Genomic DNA, 23,226 nt, shown 5'->3' with positions numbered 1-23,226 from the left:
GTTCGGAGAACAGGCGTTATTAAGGAGGGACATGCTGCATGACAGAGGATGGGCCAGAGGGTCGTCCCACCCCCTTGTACAATGAACAAACATATAAGCGGTGCCAAAGGGCAGCCCTGCCCTCCCGAGCCACGGGTGACCGGTAATCCAAACCAGGTTTTCCCTCTGTCTTTGCACGACCGGCGTGAATGAGCCGCAGCCAGGACCAGTTGACCTGGCTGCGCGTCTGCAATGGTCCAAGAGAAATCAAGACCTGGATTTTCTGGCCCAGAGCCCGGGGGGTCCAGACCCGGATAACCCAGCCTTGGAGGGTAAGCCCCTGGAGGGCTTTTAAGCACAACACGAAGAAAACCTTGAACCCAGCCCCATCCGCTAGTGCCCCCAAACATTCTAGGGACGAAGAAAGGGTCAAACTGGAGCGGCGAAAGTTCGGATCTTTGACGTCAGTGTAGATAGACGCCACCTCCAACCTCAGCTGCAGAGCCGCTCTGCCAAGTGGATTCCGCTTCTCCTGCACGGGATTAATAGTTGACACTGCAGACAGGACATTCGAACTCAGGATGCTGTCTATATATAAGATCCCAGGGCGTGGTGGCTCACGCCTGTAATTCCAGCACTTTGGGAGGCCGAGGCGGGCGGATCACCTGAGGTCAGAAGTTCAAAACCAGCCTGGCCAAAATGGCGAAACTCGCTGTCTACTAAAAATACAAAACTAGACGGGCATGGTGGCGTGCGCCTGTAATCCCAGCTACTAGAGCCTAGCTGCACACAGGGGACCCTCGGGCGCTCAGCAGTGATGCGACAGTTTCTAAGAGGTTGCAGCAACGTGTGTGGGTGTATCCAGGCAACGAAGTGGTTAATCCCACCAGAAGGGAAGCGGTGGGGACAGGACTCCGACATGGGTCACCAGACCCAGAGCATGCCTCGGGTTGAGTGGGTGGGTGGGTGAGTGGAAGCATCCCGCGTTGGGGGCGGTGTCTTGAGCGGGAGTCTAAAGTCCCGCGTGGCGACGAGCCAATGAGAGTTGACGCCGGCCCGGAGGGCGGGGACACACAGTGCAGGCCCCGCCTCTTTCCTCCCTTTTCTCGGAGACCCGACGGCGCGAACCCAGCCTGGCTGCTGCAGCACTTGCTCTAACTTTGCCGCAGCTGCCTCCCTTTTCCCGGAACCCACTCTCCTAACCCACCCCTGGGAGGGGGAGAGAATGTGGGGAGCACTTCAGAGAGGCCTAAGCTCCAGAGAGCGGGCCATCTGGGCTCTGAAAGCAAATTAGTTTTCCAACTCATGTCTGGCTCCAGCGTTATCCAGACGCCTGGAAGGTCCTTCCTGCAGTCTGATCACCATTTTTCCTGCTGCACTGACCTATCAGCTCCCCTTGGTCTTCAACCTCGGGAATGATGGATTAGGGGAGTCTAGAAATGGACGAAGCCCTAGGTGAGGGTTTGAATCCTCCTTTCCCAAGATTCAGGCTGGGGATGGAGCCTGAGTCTGGGCCGATTCTTGGCTTTATCTAAACTCCAGATTACCAAGCCTGGGGCTGAGCTCCAAGGAGGCTCAGAAGGGCCAGACCCCACGCAGGGCCTTGGGGCACAGATATCATCACCTTCCTCTCTGGAATGTTTGGGACCGAACCTCTGTGTTAACCCTGAACTTCCCTACTAACCCCTCAGAAACGCAGCTGAAGACGAGCAGAGGACGCTTCTCGGCTACAGAATCCCTCCCCACCTTGGAGGTAGGAGCTCCCGACACCTGAGTTTGTCCCCACCTTCCCCACACTGACTCCACAGCGATCCTCAGTGTCCCACTCCGTGCAGTGGACGCACGCCTCCTGCGCCTGCGCAGCCTCGAGACCAGCATCTTCTAAGGCTGCAAGGAGCTAAAAATCGCTCCCGCCCACCCACAAGCTGGGCTGGACTTGAGGATCGCGGTGGGGGGGCGGATGTTGTAGTGGAGGAGGTGGAATGAAGAGTGAGAAAGCTGTCTAGGTGCCTGTCCAATTAGGGCAGTAGGAAGAATCCTGGTGGCCAGGCAGGTGCGTGGGGGACGCAGGGCGTCCTATGCCTCGGGAGGGGGCTCCTGGGGTGGTGAGGGGCGAGGCTGCTGCACAAACATGTTTACGCCTCCAGCGGCGCGGATGGCCCTGAGGGGCACGAACCCTAGGGTAATAACTTTGCTCTGCGCCCCCTCACCCCCAGCCTGGCGAGGCGCCAGGACGATGACTTCGGCCCCAGCCCCCTCCCCCTAGGGCGGGCCAAGCGCCCATCAGGCGATCCTCGAGGGGGAGCGCTAGGCTGCACCCCTCCGGCAGCTCCCTGGATCGCCGGGCGGCGCCTGAGGGGCGGGGTCCCCAGCGCTGCGGGACGCGCGGCCACAGCGTTCCCTGCGGTTAGCGTCCCGAGCCCATGGGTGGGGGAGTCCCGGCCGACCCTGGTGCAAGTTCGCTCGCCTCCTGCCCGGCCCCGCCCCAGGGCGCTGACCCCTTCCTCTCCACCCGGAGCCCAGGCAGCCGCGTACCTGCAGCCTCCGGCGGCGGATGAGGCCCGAATCGTCCATGGCGGCAGCGGCGGCGACTTCGGCCCGGGGAGGGAGGAGGGAGGCAGCGGCGGCGGGAGGAGGGAGGAGGGAGGGAGTGAGAAGCCGCGGGGACCGCGGCGGCGGCGGCGGCGGCGGCGGCGGCGGCTGGTTGGGGGGGGGTGGAGGGGGCGGAGCGAAGTGGGGCGGGCCCGGCGCCGTCACTGCGTCTGGGCACCCGAGCCCGAGCTCAGCCACCGCTGCCCGCGCTGGGGGGGGAAGGGGTGGGCGGGGAGGCGGAGCCTCCTGGTGCCCCCATGGGAGCCAAGCTGCCGAGAGACCCCTATAAAAAGACACACCCCAGGGGAGAGACATTCTCAGGGGTAGAACCCCCACTTAAGAAACACCCCAAAGGAAGCCTTCTCCCTGAGATACATTCCCCCCACATTCATCCCCCAGAGACCCCCCTTGGTGAGACACATTTCCCGGGGGAGATAGTTTCCACATGGACGCCCTCTCCAATCAAGAAGTCCCCCAACCCTGAAAATCATTCCTAAGAGATATGGTCCCTGAGAGGTGACTTTCCTCTCAAAAGCCATCCCCCTCCCCACGGAAGAGGCATTCCCCAAAGAGAAAGATCCCAGGAGTAACAATTCCCGTGGAGACCCTGGGGGGGATACCTCCAATCAGAGACCCCTAAAAGCCGTATCCTCTGTGGAAAACTGTCCCCACCCATGAGACCTCTACAGCCCCAGGGGAGATGTCATGCTTACAGAGAAACATTTTCACTGAGGAGACCCATCTTCACAGGAGAGGCAACCTCAGAAAAACATGTGCCTGCATATTACGCCCCCCGTCCCCCGCAATCAGAGCCTCCTCAGGGAACCCTGCAGCCCCTCTAGCGACCCCTCCCTTATGGTCCGGATTAAGGAGCCAGGCCAGACCGTCTGTATTTATAGGAGCGATTAGCTGGTAGTTGGAGAGGGGGGCAGTTAAAGCGCTTTTCAGCTCCCTCGACGCTCCTCCATGTTCACACAGGTGAGGCCAAATCCACCATGCTTCCCGAAGTTGGAGAGGAGGGTGTCCGAGCCCTCCGAACTCCAAGTCTTGGCACTGGGGGACAGAAGGGCTTCCCAAGGGGTGGTGGCCAGTATCTGGCCCCAAGGTCCGGGAGGGCGCGGTTGCTGGGTAAGAGCGACCCCTGCTGGACGACGGCGAGGCTGGGTCCGGGTTTTCCCCAGGAGCTTGTCGCCTCAAGTTCGCGCCTTTGCCTGGGTTATATCTGTCTGTGTCTCTATATGTTTGTCGGCATGTTTGTGTCACCGTCTCACTGAGTCCCTTGCTCGCACATCTCTCAGTCCATGGCCCGGACTCCGCCCCTGGCGACCTAGCTCACGATGACGACCGCGGGAGCTCTCCTTGGTGCTGGTCTCGCGCGTTCCTGTCCACGGTGCTGAAATCCAAGCGCAGGGTCGGGGGCTGAGATTAGGGAAGGACAAAGGGTGCGGAGGCTCTGGCGTGAGGCATGGCCCAGAGCTGAACAGATCTGACCCACAAACATCTGCGACCACCTCAAGATGGACCAGGAGAAGGCTAGGTCCGGCAGATCTTGCTTACTGAGGCCTCCAGCACATCACTGGGTGCACACAGAGGGACCCAGAGATAGTATCTACTGATTCGTTCACTTACCACATATTGAGCACCTACTATGTGCAATGTAGTATTTTGGGATCTGGGAGGGAATACAGCGATAAAAGAGGCAGACAAAAAGCCTCTCTTGCCCTGAGATGAGAGGCACACAAACACTTACATACAGTCACATATTCAGGAAACACAGACACGCAAACACTTATTCGAACACACTCTGCAAACATATACTCCACAAACACAGACCCACACATTCTGCAAATTAACACACATACAAACACATACTCAGCAAATGCAAACACATGCAAACATCCACAAATACAGATACACACAAACTCACACTCTGCAGCCATGCAAACACATGCTTAGGAAACACAGACATACACACACTCATCCAATGCAAACACACACAAACAACACATATAAACACTCAACCAGTGGAAGCACAGCCACATATTTCCAAAACCAAGGGATGTCCAGTTGCACACAAATTATAATCTAAAACAAATTATTCTCCCAACACAACACATAGACACACACACCCGTACCCACTGCAGGGATGTTTTTCTCATCCGATTCTCCCCCTAGAATGTCAGCTCTATGAAAGTTGAGATTTGTGTGTCTTTTATTTTTATTTATTTATTTATTTATTTATTTATTTATTTATTTATTTATTTTGAGACAGAGTCTCACTCTGTTGCCTAGGCTGGAGTGCGGTGGAACAATCTTGATTCACTGCAACCTCTGCTTCCCAAGTTCAAACTATATTCATGCCTCAGCCTTCTGAACAGCTGAGATTATAAGCACGTGCCACTATGCCCAACTAATTTATTTTTTAATTATTTTTACTAGAGGTGGGGTTTCACCATGTTGGCCAGGCTGGTCTCAAACTCCTGGGCTCAAACAATCATTCTACTTCGGTTTCCCAATGTGCTGGGATTACAGGTGTGAACCACCATGCCTGGCTGAAATTTTCATGTATTGTTCACTACTGCATCCCCAGAATCTAGCACACAGTAGGTGCTCAATAAATGTTTGTCGAATGAATGGATGAGTTAAGGGAGTGTTCACAAGCAACACACATTCGCAGAAACTTCAGAAGTTGTTGAAGTTCTGAACTGGTTGACACTGGTTGAGTGTTTATATGTGTTGTTTGTGTGTGTTTGCATTGGATGAGTGTGTGTATGTCTATGTTTCCTAAGCATGTGTTTGTATGGCAGCAGAGTGTGAGTTTGTGTGTATCTGTATTTGTGGATGTTTGCGTGTTTGCATTTGCTGAGTATGTGTTTGTATGTGTGTTAATTTGCAGGCCAAACACACCTTCCTCACACACACACACACGCACTCCCCTCATATACAGATACCACAGCTTAAGCCACAAGCTCAACATAAAAGCAAACACAAGGATATATACACACCAGCCCAAGTTGGCCAGCCTTTGGTCAGCAGGCATGTGGGCGGGACGGTGGGAGGTCCCGCCTCTGCATTAAGCCATGCCCCTTTCAGTTGCCAGTTTCCTGGAGTGGATCCTGAGGTGTCTTATCAGCCTCTATACCCCAATCCAGCTAACAGGTGAGGGGCTGAACTCGGGGAGGCAGGAAGGGGACAGTCTTGTCTCCAGAGACGGCTAGCTGTCCCTGCCTTGTAGTTTTGGGCCCCAGTGACAGAACCTGAGCCCTGCCACACCACGCTTGGTCCCAAAGGCCCAGCTCTGGGTGGCCCCTAAGCCGATTGTGGGCCGAGAGAAGGTGACCCAGAGAAGGGCTGGCAGAGAGTGAGAGAGGGAGGAGGGAGGCTGCATAGAAGAGAAGGAATTACTGAACAGTAGAGGGGGATTGGAAGAGCTAGGGAGGTCCCCTTCATTCTGAGAAAAAAAGGGGTCCCTTGAGGACTAAAAAGGTGGGAGATCCTGCTGGATGGGGGAGGGCGACTGTGGTCTAAGCTTGGTGGGGGTGGCACTTGGTGGGGGACAGAGAGGTCAGGATTCTGATGGGAGGGGGGTTCCTAGGATGGAGGCAGGCCCTGGTGGTCTCCTGGGATTTGAATATCCTTGGCCACTGCCCCAGCCTCCTCCTCAGCTGCACTTTCCCTACTCTGTCTGGCACTGCTTCTTGGGTATGCATTGGGTGGGTGCCACCCTAAGCTCACAGAAAGGGATGGCTGAACCCCACACTATGCCTGCCAGCTCTTATCTCAGGTGGACATGGCCTGCAGGGTCCACATGCGACCCATTGGCCTGACCTGGGTCCTGCAACTGACCCTGGCATGGATCCTGCTAGAAGCCTGTGGAGGGAGCCACCCACTCCAAGCCAGGTCCCAGCGACACCATGGGCTGGCAGCTGATCTGGGCAAAGGCAAGCTACACTTGGCAGGTGAGCACCCCAGACCCTGCCTCACCACCAACACCCAGAAACCCACACCTACCCTGCCATGGCAATGTCAGAATTTCCTTATGAGAGGGGCCTAGCAGGGCCACGAAGGTGGGAGGCAGGGATAGTGCTGAAGAATGGTGGATAAGAATTAGACTGCCTGGGTTCAAATTCAACTCTGTCACTTTGTAACTATGTGATCCTGAGGAAGTCATCTAACCTCTCTGGGTCTCACATGGACCCCCAAAAAGAGAGAAATAACAAACATACCTCACAAAGCTGTTGTTAAGATTCAGCCTATGAGCATATGAGCGGGGCTCGGTGGCTCACGTATGTAATCCCAACACTTTGGGAGGCCGAGGTGGGCAGATCACTTGAGGTCAGGAGTTTGAGACCAACCTGGCCAACATGGTGAAACCCCTGTCTCTACTAACAATACAAAAATTAGCTGGATGAGGCGGCATGTGCCTGAAATCCCAGCTACTTGGGAGGCTGAGGCACCAGAATTGCTTGAACCTGGGAGGTGGAGGTTGCAGTGAGCCAAGATCATGCCACTGCACTCCAGACTGGGAGACAGAGCAAGACCCTGTTTCAAAAGAAAGAAAGAAAAATAAAGGAAAAGGATTAAGCACATGTGTCACTACCAGGCACATGACAAATAAGTTGATTATTATAAACAATGATCTTTACTATTTGAAGCTGCATTTGCATTCCAAAGGAAGGGTCTTAACTTATGGGTTTGTGAGGATTGATGTAATTGGGGTCTCCCTTGTCCAGGGGATCCCCAGCCCTCAGTTCCCAAACCTTATCTGAGGATCCAAGACCCTGGCTCACAGGGTTCCCCTTTGCCAGGAACTTGTTGTCCCTCAGAGATGGACGCAACAGAGATATCGGGCCCTGGGAACCATCCAGAACGCTGTGGAGTGCCGAGCCCCGAGTGAGTACAGCACCCTCCACTGTTTTCTCTCGTACTTTGCCCATTGCCCTGGAACTCCCCTCGGGTCCTAACCCATCCAACCCTCTCTCTCCCGATGTCTAGGTGCGAATCCTTCCTGGAACACCTCCAACGTGCCCTTCGCAGTCGCTTTCGCCTGCGGCTATTGGGGGTACGCCAAGCACAGCCGCTCTGCGAGGAGCTCTGCCAGGCCTGGTAGGACACGCGGGGGCAAGGGGCGTGGCTTGTGACTTGGGCGGGGGAGAGGGCGGAGCCTGCAGTTCGCTTGGCCTTCTGTGTAAAGGGGAGTGGCCTCCAACAGGGCCAAGGTTTAAGAGATGCAGCTTAATGTTTAGAGCCCAGGTAGAAGCCCCCAGTTTTTTTTTTTTTTTTTTTTTTTTTTTGAGACGGAGTCTCGCTCTATAGCCCAGGCTGGAGTGCAGTGGCCGGATCTCAGCTCACTGCAAGCTCCGCCTCCCGGGTTCACGCCATTCTCCGGCCTTAGCCTCCCGAGTAGCTGGGACTACAGGCGCTGCCACCTCGCCCGGCTATTTTTTGTATTTCTTAGTAGAGACGGGGTTTCACCGTGTTCGCCAGGATGGTCTCGATCTCCTGACCTCGTGATCCGCCCATCTCGGCCTCCCAAAGTGCTGGGATTACAGGCTTGAGCCACCGCGCCCGGCCTGAAGCCCCCAGTTTTTAAGATACCTGCCATATGGCGATGTGGCTTTTCATAGCCCTGAGATTTCTTTTTTTTTTTCTTTTCTTTTCTTTTTTTTTTTTTTTTTTGAGATGGAGTCTCACTCTGTCCCCTAGGCTGGAGTGCAGTGGTGCAATCTCGGCTCACTGCAACCTCCACTTCCCAGGTTCAAGCGATTCTCCTGCCTCAGCCTCTTGAGTAGCTGGGATTACAGGTGCACACCACCACGCCTGGCTAATTTTTGTATTTTTAGTAGAGAGGGGGTTTCACTATGTTGGTCAGGCTGGTCTCGAACTCCTGACCTCGTGATCCTCCCACCTCGGCCTCCCAAAGTGCTGGGATTACAGGTGTGAGCCACGGCACCCGGCCTTTTTTTCTTTTTTTTGAGATAGAGTTTTGCTCTTGTTGCCCAGGCTGGAGTGCAGTGACACGATCTCGGCTCACTGCAACCTCAGCCTCCTGGGTTCAAGTGATTCTCCTGCCTCAGCATCCCTAGTAGCTGGGATTACATGCTTCCGTCACCACGTCCGGCTAAGTTTTGTATTTTTAGTAGAGACGGTGTTTCACCATGTTGGCCAAGCTGGTCTCTAACTCCTGACCTCAGGTGATCTGCCTGCCTTGGCCTCCCAAAGTGCTAGGATTACAGGGGTGAGCCACCATGCCCAGCCAGGCCCTGAGATTTCTTAAGAAGTGAGTCCTCCTGATTGAAAAGAGAAGGTAAAAGGGAGGGCGCCTATAATCTCCGTCATTTGAGAGGTCAAAATAGGAGGATTGGTTGAGGCCAGGAGTTCAAGATCAGCCTGGACAACATGGCAAGACCCAGTCTCAACAAAAAGTTTAAAAATTAATCAGACATGGGCCAGACGCAGTGGCTCACGCATGTAATCCCAGAACTTTGGGAGGCCAAGGTGGGCGGATCCCCTGAGGTCAGGAGTTTGAGACAAGACTGGCCAACATGGCGAAACACTGTCTCTACTAAAAACACAAAAAAGAGCCAGGCGTGGTGGTGGGCGCCTGTAATCCCATCTACTCAGGAGGCTGAGGCAGAACTGTTTGAACCTGGGAGGCAGAAATTGCTGTGTGCAGAGATTGGGCCACTGCACTTCAGCCCAGGAGACAGAGCAGGACTCCATCTCAAAAAACAAAAAAAAAAGTACTAATCAGACATGATGGCGTGTGCCTATAGTACCAGGTACTTGAGACACTGAGGTGGAAGGATTGCTCGAGCCCGGGAGGTCAAAGCTGCCATAAGCCATGATTGTGCCACTGCACTCCAGTTTGAGTCACAGAACAAGACCCTGTCTCAAAAATAAATAAAAGGAAAATGAAAGAGTGGGAAAATATGAGGGACTGGCCCGTAACAAATGGTCTGAGGTCTGCAGGGACGAGGCCAGTTGTGACATGGCCCAGAGTATGGAAAGATCTGATAGAATATGGGGTGGGATGAAATCTGGAGAGATGAAATCTGGAGTTAGCAGGGGAGTGGTTCTAAGAGGCAGGGCCTGGATCCCAGCGGGGGACATATACTGAACACAGTCTAGAAGAACCGGAATCCCGCTGGCATGTAGCTACAAAAGCTTTACCCACCTCTCCACTCGCCATCTCCAGGTTCGCCAACTGCGAAGATGATATCACCTGTGGCCCGACTTGGCTCCCACTCTCAGAAAAAAGGGGCTGTGAGCCTAGCTGCCTTACCTATGGACAGGTGAGTGTGAGGCAGAAGGTGAAGAGAAGAGACTGAGATCCTCCCTACCAAGTTCTTTATTTTTTTTCTGAGACAGAGTTTCATTCGTTGCCCAGGCTGGAGTGCAGTGGCACAATCTCTGCTCGCTGCAACCTCTGCCTCCCGGGTTCAAGTGATTTGCCTGCCTCAGCCTCCCGAGTAGCTGGGATTACAGGCATTCGCCGCCATGCCCAGCTAATTTTTGTATTTTTAGTAGAGTCAGAGTTTCACCATATTGGCCATACTGGTCTCGAACTCCTGACCTCAGGTGATCCGCCCGCCTCGGCCTCCCAAAGTGCTGGGATTGCAGGCATGAGCTACTGCCCCTGACCCCCACCAAGTTCTTTCTTACCGTGTCTAGACCCCAGAGACCGGATTGGCACTCCCCAGGTCCCTACTCCAACCCTTCCCTAGCCCAACCTCCCATTGGGTTGCGCCCTTTGACCCCAAAAGCTCCCTAAGTCCAGATTTGCCCTTCCCAAGGAACCATCCCTGCTCTGGGTCCATCCAGTTTACCATGGAGGACCCAGAAGCCCAGTCACCCTCTACAAAACCCCAGCCTTGATACAGACCTGTCTACGCGCCCCCCGACTGCCCCAACCCTGATTCATCCCTCTAGGGCCCAGTAAGAACATTCACACTCCCCAAGGACCTGCCACCACTCTGGCCCCGCACCCAGACTCCCAAACTGCACACTCCACCTCTGACCCCAATCCCAAAGGAACTTACAGACTTTCCCTTCCCGAGGCCACGCCCCTGGGAGAAAGCCATGCCCCTCTGGACTCCGCCCACTACGGCCCTAACTCCACTTTTTCGTAGACCTTCGCAGACGGGACGGACCTTTGTCGCTCGGCTCTGGGCCACGCCCTGCCGGTGGCCGCTCCTGGAGCCCGTCACTGCTTCAATATCTCCATCTCCGCGCTACCTCGTCCCAGACCAGGACGGCGGGCCCGGGAAGCTCCCTCCTGGCGTTCCCGCCGCCCTCGCACCTCCATCCAGGACGCCGCGGGCAGCGGGAGTGGCAGTGGAAGCGGCAGCGGCCCCTAGCGGACGCGTGGCCCTGAGTTGGGGGAGGGTCCCTTCCCCCAGCCCTGCCCCTCAGAACACCCAGAACCCCACCCCTCGCCCTCTCGGCCTTCTATAATAGTTTTGAGATGTCTGTCCCTCCTCCCTGGAGCTCCAGAGACTCACCCCTCTCCAGGTTATCCCAGAAATGACCCAACTCTCTCTCTCACTTTTCCCTCTCCCCTTTGAATAAAGTCACCAGCTAGAGCACGTGATGTGTGTGGCTGCTTCTTGGGGAAATAAGTGGGAAGGAGAATTGCCAGAAAGTAACAGATGTCTCACGTCTAATCCTCAGATCCTAGAATTAGTGACTGATTCATACTACAGTGTAAATGATGGATGGCCTGTGCCCTAGAGCAGTCAACATAACTCGGAACACCCAGGTGTTGGAAATGGAGAGGGGGTCAGAACAGGGGCTGACAAGGGCAGGAGGGGTTCCTTCCCACTGTGTGCCACCAGGGCTCCCAAAAAGCTGCCTAACTTGTATAGGCCTCAAGACACACTTCAAGGCCGGGTGCAGAGGCTCGTGCCTGTAATCCCAGCAATTTCACAGGCCAAGGTGGTTGCATTGCTTGAGCCCAGGAGTTCAAGGCCAGGCTTGGCAATACAGTGAGAACCTGTCTCTACCAAAAAAAAACAAAAAGAAAATTTTAAATTGGCCCAGTGTAGTGGTGCGTGCCTGTATTCCTACCTGCTCAGCAGGCTGAGGCAGGAAGATCGCTTGAGCTCAGTTCAGGGCTGCAGTGAGCCATGATCACACCACTGTACTCCAGCCTGGGTGACACAGTGAGAGCCTGTCTCAAATAAAAAATACTAAGACATGCAGACACAGAATACCAAACTGGCCATGGTAGTATGTGCTGAACTCCCAACTACTTGGGAGGCTGAGGTAAGAAGATCACTTGACCCCAGGAATTCGAGGCTGCAGTAAGCTATAATCCTGCCACTGTACTGTAGCCAGGGCAAAAGCCAGACCCCAATTTTTTTTTTTTTTTTTTTTTGAGACAGAGTTTCGCTCTTGTTGCCCAGGCTGGAGTGCAATGGCAGGATCTCAGCTCACTGCAACCTCCACCTCCCAGGTTCCAGTAATTCTCCTGCCTCAGCCTCCCTAGTAGCTGGGATTACAGGTGCCTGCCACCAAGCCCGGCTAATTTTTTGTATTTTTAGTAGAGATGGGATTTCACCATGTTGGTCAGGATGGTCTCAAATTCTTGACTTCAGGTGATCAACCCACCTCGGCCTCCCAAAGTGCTAAGACTACACGCATGAGCCACCACGCCATGCCCTTTTTTTTTTTGGGACAGAGTCTAGCTTTGTCTCCCAAGCTGAAGTGTAGTGGTGTAATCTTGGCAAACTGCAACCTCAGCCTCCTGGGTTCAAGTGATTCTCGTACCTCAGCCTCCAGAGTAGCTGGGATTGCAGGCACACACCACCACATATGGCTAATTTTTGTATTTTTAGTACAGATGGGGTTTCGCCATGTTGGCCAGGCTGGTCTCAAATTCCTGACTTTCGTGATCCACCCACCTCGGCCTCCCAAAGTGCTGGGATTACAGACATGAGTCACCATGCCTGTCCAAGACCCCATATTATACATATACTGACTACAGAGTTTGGTGACAATGACCCTGTGTAGTGTCCACCTGTGTTCACAACCCAGCTCTACCACTTACTTACGCTGTAACTTCCGTTTCACACATTGCCCAGCTTGAGCCTCAATTTCTTCATCTTTAAAATGGGAATGTGGGCTGGGCATGGTGTCTCATGCCTGTAATCCCAGCACTTTGGGAGGCTGAGGCAGGCAGTGCATTCACTTGAGTCCAGGAGTTCAAGACCAGCCCGGCCAACATAGCGAAAATCCATCTCTACCAAAGATACAAAAATTAGCCAGGCGTGGTGGCACATGCCTGTAATCCCAGTTTCTTGGGAGGCCGAGGTGGGATAATCACTTGAACCCAGGAGATGGAGGTTGTGGTGACCTGAGATAGTACCACTGCACTACAGCCTGGGTGAGAGAGTGTGACCTTGTCTCAAAAAGAAAAATTAAAATAAAATAAATAAAATAAAATGGAAATGAGTTCCTTTCACAGAATTGAGAAAGAATTCAGTGAGTTAGTGCAAGTTTTTCTGCTTATCTAACACTGCATACCAAGCAACTCCAATATAGTGATGATAAAAAAAGTCACTAGCCTGGGCACGGTGGCTCATGCCTGTAAGTCCAGCACTTTGGGAGGCCGAGGCGGGCGGATCACAAGGCCAGGAGATCAAGACCATCCTGGCTAACATGGTGAAAGCCCATCTCTACTAAAAATACAAAAACTTAGCTGAGCGTGGTGGCGGGCACCTGTAGTCCCAGCTACTAAGGAGGCTGAGGATGGAGAATCACTTGAACCCAGGAAGCAGAGGTTGCAGTGAGCCGAGATCATGCCACTGCACCCCACCCTGGGTAACAGAGCCAGACTCCGTCTCAAAAACAAAACAAAAAAAACCCCAGCACTTTTGGAGGCCGAGGCAGGTGAATCACGAGGTCAGGAGTTCAAGACCAGCCTCATCAACATGGTGAAACACCACCTATACTAAAAATACAGAAAATTAGCCGGGTGTGGTGGTGGTGCATGCCGGTAATCCCAGCTACTCAGGAGGCTGAGGCAGGAGAATCGCTTGAACCCAGGAAGCAGAGGTTGCGGTGAGCCAAGATCACGCCATAACACTCCAGCCTCCTGGGTGACAGAGCGAGACTCCATCTCAAAAAAAAAAAAAAAAGTCACTATCTTTCATGGTTCTGGGGTTTGACTCAGTCCAGCCTGGCAGTTCTTCCTGAAGATCTGTCATGTACTTGCAGACAGTGGCTGGGGCTGGAATCACGTTGAAGTCTTCCTCGCTCACATATCTGCTAGTTGGCGTTGGCTGTTGTCTTCAACTTCTGCTGGGGCTATTTGCCAGAATATCTGCACATGGCCCCTCTGTGGCTTGGGCTTCCTCTCAACATGGCAGCTACGATCTAAGGGAAATGTCCCAAGAGAGCAAGCCAAGTGGGAGTTCAGTTTTGATGACTTAACTTTGGAATTAACACAGTGTGACATCTCTTTCTATTCACTACAGGGAGTCACTGAAGCCAGCTCATATTCAAGGAGAGGCATCATAGACTCCACCTCCAATGGGAGGGATGTCAAATAAAATGCTTAGAAAGTGTGGCACGTAATTATCACTCAATGAATGTAGACACCGTCTATTATGATTGTTTCTTGTGGATGATGTTACATACTGGGTTATTGATGTTATAGACTGTGTTATTGTGACAAGGAAGAGGAACAAGCATTGAAGGAAGAAAAGTAAAGCAAGTCTTTTTTTTTTTTTTGAGACAGAGTCTCACTCTGTCACCCAGGCTGGAGTGCAGTGGCACGATCTCAGCTCACTTGCAAGCTCAGCCTCCCGAGTAGCTGGGATTACAGGCGTCCGCCACCATGCCCGGCTAATTTTTTGTATTTTTAGTAGAGACGGGGCTTCACCGTGTTAGCCAGGATGGTCTCGATGTCCTGACCTCATGATCCGCCCACCTCGGCCTCCCAAAGTGCTGGAATTATAGGCATGAGCCACCGGGCCCGGCCCAAGTAAAGCAAGTCTTTAAAGGATCGCCAGTCAGATAATCAAGCTGTGGAGGACATTCCAAGTGAAAGGCCTGGAGATTTCATGTTCTGGGAACTCTGAGCTGACCAGGAAGCCTGGGATAGACCATGGGAGATGGGGTCTGGTCCTGGAAGACACTGGATGCCAGGCAGAGGCACTTGAATCTGAGGATAGAGTGTGATGTACCAGGAGTGGTGGCTCACACCTGTAATTCTAGCATTTTGGGAGGCTGAGGCAGATGGATTCTTTGAGGTCAGGAGTTCCAGACCACCCTGGGCCACATGGTGAAACCCCATCTCTACTAAAATTTTAAAAAATTAGCCAGGCATGGTGGCACACGCCTGTAGACCCAGCTACTTGGGAGGCTGAGGTGGGAGGATTGTTTGAGCCCAGGAGGTGGAGGTTGCAGTAAGCCGTCATTGCACTGCTGCCCTCCAGCCGGGGCAACAAAGGGAGATGGTGTCTCAAAAAAAAAGAGAGCGACAGGGTGTGATGCAAGGTTTGGCAGCTCGTGGCTATAGTCTCAGCTACTTGGGAGGCTGAGGTGACGGTATTGCTTGAGGCCAGGAGTTTGGGAACAGCATGGGCACCACAGCCAGACCTCATCTCCAAAATACAAAAAGAAATTAGGCTGGACAAAATTAGGCAGGACAGCTCACACCTGTAATCCCAAGACTTTGGGAGGCTGAAGTAGGAGAAGAGCTTGAAGCCAGGAGTTCAAAATCAGCTTGGGCAACATAGTGAGACCTCATCTCTACCAAAAAAAAAAAAAAAAAAACCACACACACACACATACACACAAACAAAAAAATTAGCGAGGTGCTATAGTTTGTGCCTGTAGTCCCAGATACTCAGGACCTCATTTGGAAAAGGAAATATGTGAGAGCCATAGGTTTTTTGGTTTTTTAGACGGAGTCTCACTGTTGTCACTTAGGCTGGAGTGCAGTGGCATGATCTTGGCTCACTACAACCTCTGCCTCCCAGGTTCAAGCGATTCTCCTGCCTCAGCTTCCTGATTAGCTGGGATTACAGGCACCTGCCACCACACCTGGCTAATTTTTATACTTTTAGTAGAGACGGGTTTTTGCCATGTTGGCCAGGCTGGTCTTGAACTCCTGACCTCAGGTGATCCACCTGCCTCAGCCTCTCAAAGTGCTGGAATAAGAGGCGAGAGCCACCATGCCCGGCCTTGAGTTTTTTTTTGTTTGTTTGTTTTTGAACAGGGTCTCACTCTGTTGTTCAGGCTTTGAAGTGCAGTGGTGCAATCTTGGTTCACTGCAGCCTCAACCTCTCAGGCTCAAGTGATCCTCCCACCTCAGCTCCCCAAGTATCTGGGACTACAGGCGCTCACCACCACACCCAGCTATTTTGTGTGTGTGTGCGTGTGCGTGTGTGAGATGGAGTTTTGCTCTTTTCACCCAGGCTGGAGTGCAATGGCACGATCTCGGCTCACCGCAAACTCTGCCTCCTGGGTTCAAGCGATTCCTCTGCCTCAGCCTCCCAAGTAGCTGGGATTACAGGTATGGGGTTTCTCCATTTTGGTCAGGATGGTCTTGAACTCCTGACCTCCTGATCCGCCTACCTTGGCCTCCCAAAGTGCTGAGATTACAGGCGGGAGCCACAGTGACTGGCCAAGACCCTCTTTTTTCTGTTGTTTTGAGACGAAGTCTCACTCTTGTCCCCCAGGCTGGAGTGCAGTGGTGTGATCTCGGCTCACTGCAACCTCTGCCTTCCCGGGTTCAAGCGATTCTCCTGCCTCAGCCTCTCAAGTAGCTGGGACGACAGGCGCCTGCCACCAGGCCTGGTTAATTTTTGTATTTTTAGTAGAGATGGGGTTTTACCATGTTGGCCAGGCTGGTCTAGAACTCCTGACCTCAGGTGTTCCACCCGCTTCAGCCTCCCAAAGTGCTGGGATTACAGGCGTGAGTCACTGCTCCCAGCCAACCCTGTTTCTTAACAAAACCCTCAAAAACATGATACTGGGGATCTTGAGCAGGTCAGTGTGGAACCCTGGACTCTCTCCAACTCCCATGTGAGCTTCATGCTGCTAGGATGGGGACCCAGCACTGAGTTCACACAAATTCAGACTGTTGTTAGAAGTAACATTTGCAGCCTGTAATCCCAGCACTTTGGGAGGCTGAGGTGGGTGGATAACCTTAGGTCAGGAGTTCAAGACCAGCCTGGCCAACTAGGTGAAACCTCGTCTCTACTAAAAATATAAAACTTAGCTGGGAGTGGTGGCACATGCCTATAATTCCAGCTACTCGGGAAGCTGAGGCAGAATTGCTTAAACCTGGGAGGCAGAGGTTGCAGTGAGCCGAGATCGCACCACTGCACTCCAGCCTAGGTGACAGAGCGAGACTCTATCTCCAGAAAAAAAAAAAAAAAAAGAAAGAAAAGAAATAACATTTACAGGCCACACGTTGTGACTGGTGGCTTTTACCTATAATCCTAGCATTTGGGGAGGCCAAGGCAGGAGACCACTTGAGCTCAGGACTTCAAGACCCACCTCCCCTGACCCCCGGTGTCTATAAAAAGTCAAAGAAGGGCCGGGCGCGGTGGCTCAAGCCTGTAATCCCAGCACTTTGGGAGGCCGAGACGGGCGGATCACGAGGTCAGGAGATCGAGACCATCCTGGCGAACATGGTGAAACCCCGTCTCTACTAAAAAATACAAAAAACTAGCCGGGCGAGGCGGCGGGCGCCTGTAGTCCTAGCTACTCGGGAGGCTGAGGCAGGAGAATGGCGTAAACCCGGGGCGCGGAGCCTGCAGTGAGCTGAGATCTGGCCACTGCACTCTAGCCCGGGCGACAGAGCCACACTCCGTCTCAAAAAAAAAAAAAAAAAAAAAAAGTCAAAGAAGGTGGAGTGCAATGGCTCACGCCTATAATCCCAGAACTTTGGGAGGACAAGGCGGGCGGATCATGAGGTCAGGAGATGGAGACCATCCTGGCTAACACGGGGAAACCCTGTCTTTATTAAAAATGCAAAAAGTTAGCCAGGTGTAGTGGAACGTGCTTGTAGTCCCAGATACTTGGGAGGATGAGGCAGAATAATTTATTGAACCCGGGAGGCGGAGATTGCAGGGAGCCAAGATCACGCCACCACACTCCAGCCTGGGAGACAAAGCAAGATTCTGCCTCAAAAAAAAAAAAGAAAAAAAAAAAAAATTAGCTGGGCGGGGTGGCGGGTGCCTATAATCCCAGCTACTCAGGAGTTTGAGGCAGCAGAATCACTTGAGCCAGGGAGGCAAAGGTTGCAGTGAGCCGAGATCCGGCCATTGCACTCTAGCCTGGGCGATAGAGCAAGGCTCAGTCTCAAAAAATAAATTAATTAATTTAAAAAAAAAAAAAAAACATAGAAAAGAAAAAAAAGAAATACAAAATTAGCCGGATGTGCTCACTTGAACCCATGAGGTGGAGGTTGCAATGAGCTGAGGTGCCACTGCAACACAGCCTGAGCAACAGAGCAAGTCTCTATCTCAAAAGAAAAATAAAGTTTTTAAGTCAAATAACAAAATAATAATAACAACAGGATGAGGGTTGGATAGAGGGTGTCTCTTGGGTGGAGACCAAACCTCCTCCCGAATGCCTCCTCTCACTGCCCTGCTCTTGGGCCTTTTTTTTTTTTTTTTTTTTTTTGAGACGGAGTCTTGCTCTGTTACCAGGCTGGAGCACAGTGACGCGATCTCAGCTCACAGAAACCTTCACCTCCCAGGTTCAAGTGATCCTGCTGCCTCAGCCACCAGAGTAGCTGTGACTACAGGCGCCCGCCACCACACCCAGCTAATTTTTGTATTTTTGGTAGAGATGGGGTTTCATCATGTTGGCCAGGATAGTCTCCATCTCTTGACCTCATGATCCACCCACCTCAGCTTCCCAAAGTGCTGGGATTACAGGCGTAAGCCACGGCGCCTGGCCTCTTGGGTCTTCTTGAAGCCAGGTCTCCCATTTCTAGGCCTCTACACGTGCCCACTGCCTGAAACCCCCTCCATCCTCCAGTCACTTATTCCACTGCATTCACCCCGCAGACCTCTGCCAGTTGGTTCCTCAGGCTCTGAGGGCCCCAGATCAGAGCTGGGTCCCCCATCATGCATTCCCAGGCACTCTAGCCTCCACTGTCCAAGGGCAGTTCTGGGATTCTGGCTGGCTGGGGCAGTGCTGGCTTCTGTGTCCAACACAGTATTTGCATGGAGTGGAGAAATGCTCTGTTTTGGGTTGAATAGTCTCCCCCAATTCGTATGTTCAAGTCCTAACCCCCAGGACGTCAAAATGTGACTGTCTGGAGAGAGTGTGTTGAAAGGAGTAAAGTAAAATGAGTTCATATTTGTGAGCTCTAATCCAATGACTATAAGAAATTAGGACACGGCCGGGCGCAGTGGCTCAAGCCTGTAATCCCAGCACTTTGGGAGGCCGAGACGGGCGGATCACGAGGTCAGGAGATCGAGACCATCTTGGCTAATACAATGAAACCCCGTCTCTACTAAAAAATACAAAAAACTGGCCGGGCGCGGTGGCTCAAGCCTGTAATCCCAGCACTTTGGGAGGCCGAGACGGGCGGATCACGAGGTCAGGAGATCGAGACCATCCTGGCGAACACGGTGAAACCCTGTCTCTACTAAAAAATACAAAAAACTAGCCGGGCGAGGTGGTGGGCGCCTGTAGTCCCAGCTACTCCGGAGGCTAAGGCAGGAGAATGGCGTAAACCCAGGAGGCAGAGCTAGCAGTGAGCTGAGATCCGGCCACTGCACTCCAGCCTGGGCGACAGAGCGAGACTCCATCTCAAAAAAGAAAAAAAAAAAGAAATTATGACACTTGGCCAGGCACTGTGGCTCATGCCTATAATCTCAACAATTTGACACTTTGGGAGGCTGTGGCAGGAGGATCCTTTGGGCACGGATTTGAGACCAAACTGTGCAACAGAGCAAGACCCCATCTCTATAAAAAAAAAAATTTTTTTTTTGAGATGGAGTCTCACTCTGTCGCCCAGGTTGGAGTGCAATGGCACGATCTTGGCTCATTGCAACCCCTGCCTCCCAAGTTCAAGCAGTTCCGCCTCAGCCTCCCGAGTAGCTGGGATTACAGGCGTTTGCCACCACTCCCAGCTAATTTATTTTTAGTAGAGATAGGGTTTCGCCATGGTGGCCAGGCTGATCTCAAACTTCTGACCTCAAGTTTTCTGCCTGCCTCGGCCTCCCAAAGTGCTGGGATTACAGGCGTGAGCCACCATGTCCGGCGCCCCCCCAACTTTTTTTTTTTCTTACTGAGTCTCTATCGTGCAGGTTGGAGTGCAGTGGCGTGATCTTGGCTCACTGCAACCTCCAACTCCCAGGTTCAAGCTATTCTCCTGCCTCAGCCTCCCGAGTATGTGGGACCTGGGTGACAGAGTGAGCCTCCGTCTCAAGAAAAAAAAAAAAAAAAAAAAGAACTCTGTGGGGGCCAGGTGTGGCTCATGCTTGTAATCCCAGCACTTGGGAGGCCGAGGTGGGCAGAACACCTGGGCTCAGGAGTTCAAAACCACCCTGGGAAACATGGTGAAACCTCATCTCTACTAAAATGCCAAATGCCAAAAACTTAGCCAGGCATGGAAGTGCGCATCTGTGATCCCAGCTACTTGGGAGGCTGAGGCAGGAGAATCGCTAGAGCCTGGGAGGCGGAGGTTTCAGTGAGCCAAGATCATGCCACTGCACTCCAGCCTGGGTGACAGAGTGAGACTCCGTCTCAAGAACACAACATAGTGTTAGCCTCCCAAAGTGCTAGGCCTCCTGTCACATAGGGAGACCTCATCTCTACAAAATAAAAAAGCTGCCGGGCACAGTGGCTCGTGCCTGTAATGGGAGGCTGAGGTGGGAGGATCACGAGGTCAGGAGATGGAGACTAACCTGGCTAACACCGTGAAACCCCCTCTCTGGCTGGGCGCGGTGGCTCACACTTGTAATCCCAGCACTTTGGGAGGCCAAGGCAGGTGGATCACAAGGCCAGGAGATCAAGACCATCCTGGCTAACCCAGTGAAACCCCGTCTCTATTGAAAATACAAAAAAAAATTAGACGGGCGCGGTGGCGGGCGCCTGTAGTCCCAGCTACTAGGGAGGCTGAGGCAGGGGAATGGCGTGAATCCGGGAGGCAGAGCTTGCAGTGAGCCGAGATCGCGCCACTGCACTCCAGCCTGGGCGACAGAGCGAGACTCCGTCTCAAAAAAAAGAAACCCTGTCTCTACTAACAAAATACAAAAAAGTTAGCTGCGCATGGTGGTGGGCGCCTGTAGTCCCAGCTACTTGGGAGGCTGAGGCAGGAGAATGGCTGAAACCAGGAGGCGGAGCTTGCAGTGAGCAGAGATTGTGCCACTGCACTCCAGCGTGGGCTATAGAATGAGAATCCGTCTCAAAAAAAAAAAAAGAAAGAAAAAAACTTAGCTGAGCATAGTGAGCATAGTGATACATGCCTGCAGTGCTAGCTACTTGAAGGCTGAGGAAGGAGGGTCACTTGACCTCAGGAGTTCGAGGGTGCAGTAAGTCAAGACTGCAACACTGCACTCCATCCTGGGCAACGAAGCAAGACTCTGTCTCAAAAGAGAGCAGGGCAGGCACAGTGGACCACACCTGTAATCCCAAGCACTTTAGGAGGCTGAGATGGGAGGATCGCTTGAGTCCAGGAAATTGAGAGACCAGTCTGGGCAACAGGGCGATCCCATCTCTGCCAATTATTTATTTATTTTTTTTTTTTTTGAGGCTGAGTCTCGCACGGTCACTCAGGTTGGAGTGCAGCGGGGCTATCTCGGCTCAATGCAAGCTCCGCCTCCTGGGTTCACGCCATTCTCCTGCCTCAGCCTCCAGAGTAGCTGGGACTACAGGCGCCCGCCACCAAGCCGGGCTAATTTTTTTGTATTTTTAGTAGAGACCGTGTTAGCCAGGATGGTCTCTACCTCCTGACCTCGTGATCCGCCCACTTCAGCCTCCGAAAGTGCTGGCATTACAGGTGTGAGCCACCACACCCTGCCATTTTTTTTTTTTTTTTTTTTTTTTTTGAGACGGAGTCTGGCTCTGTTGCCCAGGCTGGAGTGCAGTGGCCGGATCTCAGCTCACTGCAAGCCCCGCCTCCCGGGTTCACGCCATTCTCCGGCCTCAGCCTCCCGAGTAGCTGGGAGTACAGGCGCCCGCCACCTCGCCCGGCTAATTTTTTTTGTATTTTAGTAGAGACGGGGTTTCACCGTGTTAGCCAGGATGGTCTCGATCTCCTGAACTCGTGAGCCGCCTGTCTCGGCCTCCCAAAGTGCTGGGATTACAGGCTTGAGCCACTGCGCCCGGCCCATTTTTTTTTTTTTAATTGGCTGCGCCTGGTGGCATACCTGTAGTTCCACTTACTCACAAGGCTGAGGTGGGAAGATCCTGTGTGCCCAGGCATTCCAGGCTTCAATGAGCCAAGATCACATGACAACACTTTGGCCTGGGTGACAGCAATCCTGTCTCAGAAAACAAAAACAGACTGGGTGCAGTGGCTTACACTTATAATCCCAGCACATCGGGAGTCTGAGGCAAGTGGGTCACTTGAGGTCAGGAGTTTCAGACCAGCCTGGCAAACATGATGAAACCCTGTCACTACTAAAAATACAAAAATTAGCCGGGCATGGTATTCGGGAGCTGTTCGGGAGGCTGAGGTGGGAGAATCGCTTGAACATGGGAGGTGGGGATTGCAGTGACCTAAGACTGTGCCACTGCACTCCAGCCTGGGTGACAGAATGAGACTCTGTCTCAAACAAAACAAAACAAAAACAGCACCAAAGAAAGAACATCTGAAAAGCTTCCATCTCAACCTGCCTCAAATCACTGGTGGGCTTATCTGGGCCTTCTAGGTCCTTCTGGAGAGAATGCAGCTTGTTCCAAACATTAATGTGCAGATATGCTTTTTTTTTTTTTTTTTTTTTTTTTTTGAGACATGGTCTTGCTCTGTTGCCCATGCTGGAGCCTACCTAAACCTCCAGAAAAGCTGGGACTGCAGCCATACTCCACCCTGCCCGTCAAGATTTTTGTTTGGTTTGTTACCTTTAGTTTTTCTTATCTTCCCCCATGCGGCCCAGCCAATTTTTTTTTTTTTTTTTTTTTTTTTGAGACAGAGTTTCGCTCTTGTTACCCTATGTTGTCCAGGCTGGTCAAGATCCTCCTGACTCGGCCTTCCAAAGCACTAGGATTACACGTATGAGCCCCTGTGCCCAGTCACATCATGTATTTTACATATTAGAATAAATCGGACAAGTATGGTGGCTCACACCTTGAGGGGCCGCGGCAGGCAGATCACTTGAACCCAGGACTACAAGACCAGCCTGGGCAACATGGTGAAACCTCGTCTCTACAAAAAATACAAAAATTAGTTGGGCATCGTGGCATGTGCCTGGAATCTGAGCTACTCAGGAGACTAAGGTGGGAGAATTGCTTGCATCCAGGGGGCCGAGGTTGCAGTGAGCTGAGATTGCACCACTACACTCCAGCTTGGATGACAGAGTGACATTCTTTCTCAAAAAAATCTTAAAAACATAAAAATAGGCCATGTGCAGTGGCTCACACCTGTAATCCCAGCACTTCGGGAGGCCAAAGCAGGCGGATCACGAGGTCAGAAGATTGAGACCACCATGGCTAACATGGTGAAACCCCGTCTCT

General features: G+C 52.5%; 2 protein-coding genes and 1 long non-coding RNA gene across 12 annotated transcripts in view; 1 reads left to right on the top strand and 2 right to left on the bottom strand.

Annotated features, from left to right (window-relative positions):
- Positions 1 to 2,585, bottom strand: part of MAST1 (microtubule associated serine/threonine kinase 1) — a 43,948-nt gene extending 41,363 nt beyond the window's left edge. For 2 of the 3 annotated variants that reach the window (XM_015123034.3, XM_015123035.3), the window contains exon 1: positions 2,515 to 2,585. Coding sequence is in view for 1 of the 3 variants with exons in the window: in XM_015123035.3 (XP_014978521.2) it covers positions 2,515 to 2,553 (39 nt within the window). In the remaining 2 variants the exon portion in view is untranslated. Of the gene's footprint in view, positions 1 to 470; positions 512 to 2,514 lie in introns of all 3 variants that reach the window. The other variant, XM_077977502.1, reaches the window with a different exon arrangement.
- Positions 1,089 to 12,152, top strand: RTBDN (retbindin). 8 transcript variants are annotated; one of them, XM_001109507.5, is made up of 7 exons: positions 1,089 to 1,434; positions 1,671 to 1,732; positions 6,344 to 6,530; positions 7,380 to 7,464; positions 7,567 to 7,677; positions 9,770 to 9,866; positions 10,704 to 11,159. In XM_001109507.5, exons 1-7 carry the CDS (start codon positions 1,419 to 1,421, stop codon positions 10,929 to 10,931), a joined length of 786 nt encoding a protein of 261 aa, XP_001109507.1. In that variant the 5' UTR covers positions 1,089 to 1,418; the 3' UTR covers positions 10,932 to 11,159. The 8 variants fall into 8 exon arrangements, with proteins under 8 accessions (XP_001109507.1, XP_077834032.1, XP_077834033.1 ...); XM_077977906.1 differs by having other exon boundaries at positions 9,962 to 11,159; XM_077977907.1 differs by lacking the exon at positions 10,704 to 11,159 and adding an exon at positions 11,979 to 12,152 and having other exon boundaries at positions 1,287 to 1,434.
- LOC114674177 (uncharacterized) lies at positions 3,437 to 10,904 on the bottom strand. Its single transcript, XR_013409084.1, has 3 exons — positions 10,725 to 10,904; positions 9,749 to 9,856; positions 3,437 to 3,964 (listed from the first exon to the last, which is right to left on the bottom strand). It is a non-coding gene; the product is annotated as an uncharacterized LOC114674177 (long non-coding RNA).
- Positions 12,153 to 23,226: the final 11,074 nt, after the last annotated feature.

Source organism: Macaca mulatta, chromosome 19 (assembly GCF_049350105.2).
Source record: "Macaca mulatta isolate MMU2019108-1 chromosome 19, T2T-MMU8v2.0, whole genome shotgun sequence".
Taxonomy (NCBI): Eukaryota; Metazoa; Chordata; class Mammalia; order Primates; family Cercopithecidae; genus Macaca; species Macaca mulatta.
This window is presented reverse-complemented; position numbering and strand designations above follow the sequence as displayed.

Coding starts and splice junctions, on each gene's coding strand:
- RTBDN (XM_001109507.5), top strand. Junction 7,465..7,566: donor TGTGGAGTGCCGAGCCCCGA/GTGAGTACAGCA, acceptor CCCGATGTCTAG/GTGCGAATCCTTCCTGGAAC. Junction 7,678..9,769: donor GAGGAGCTCTGCCAGGCCTG/GTAGGACACGCG, acceptor CGCCATCTCCAG/GTTCGCCAACTGCGAAGATG.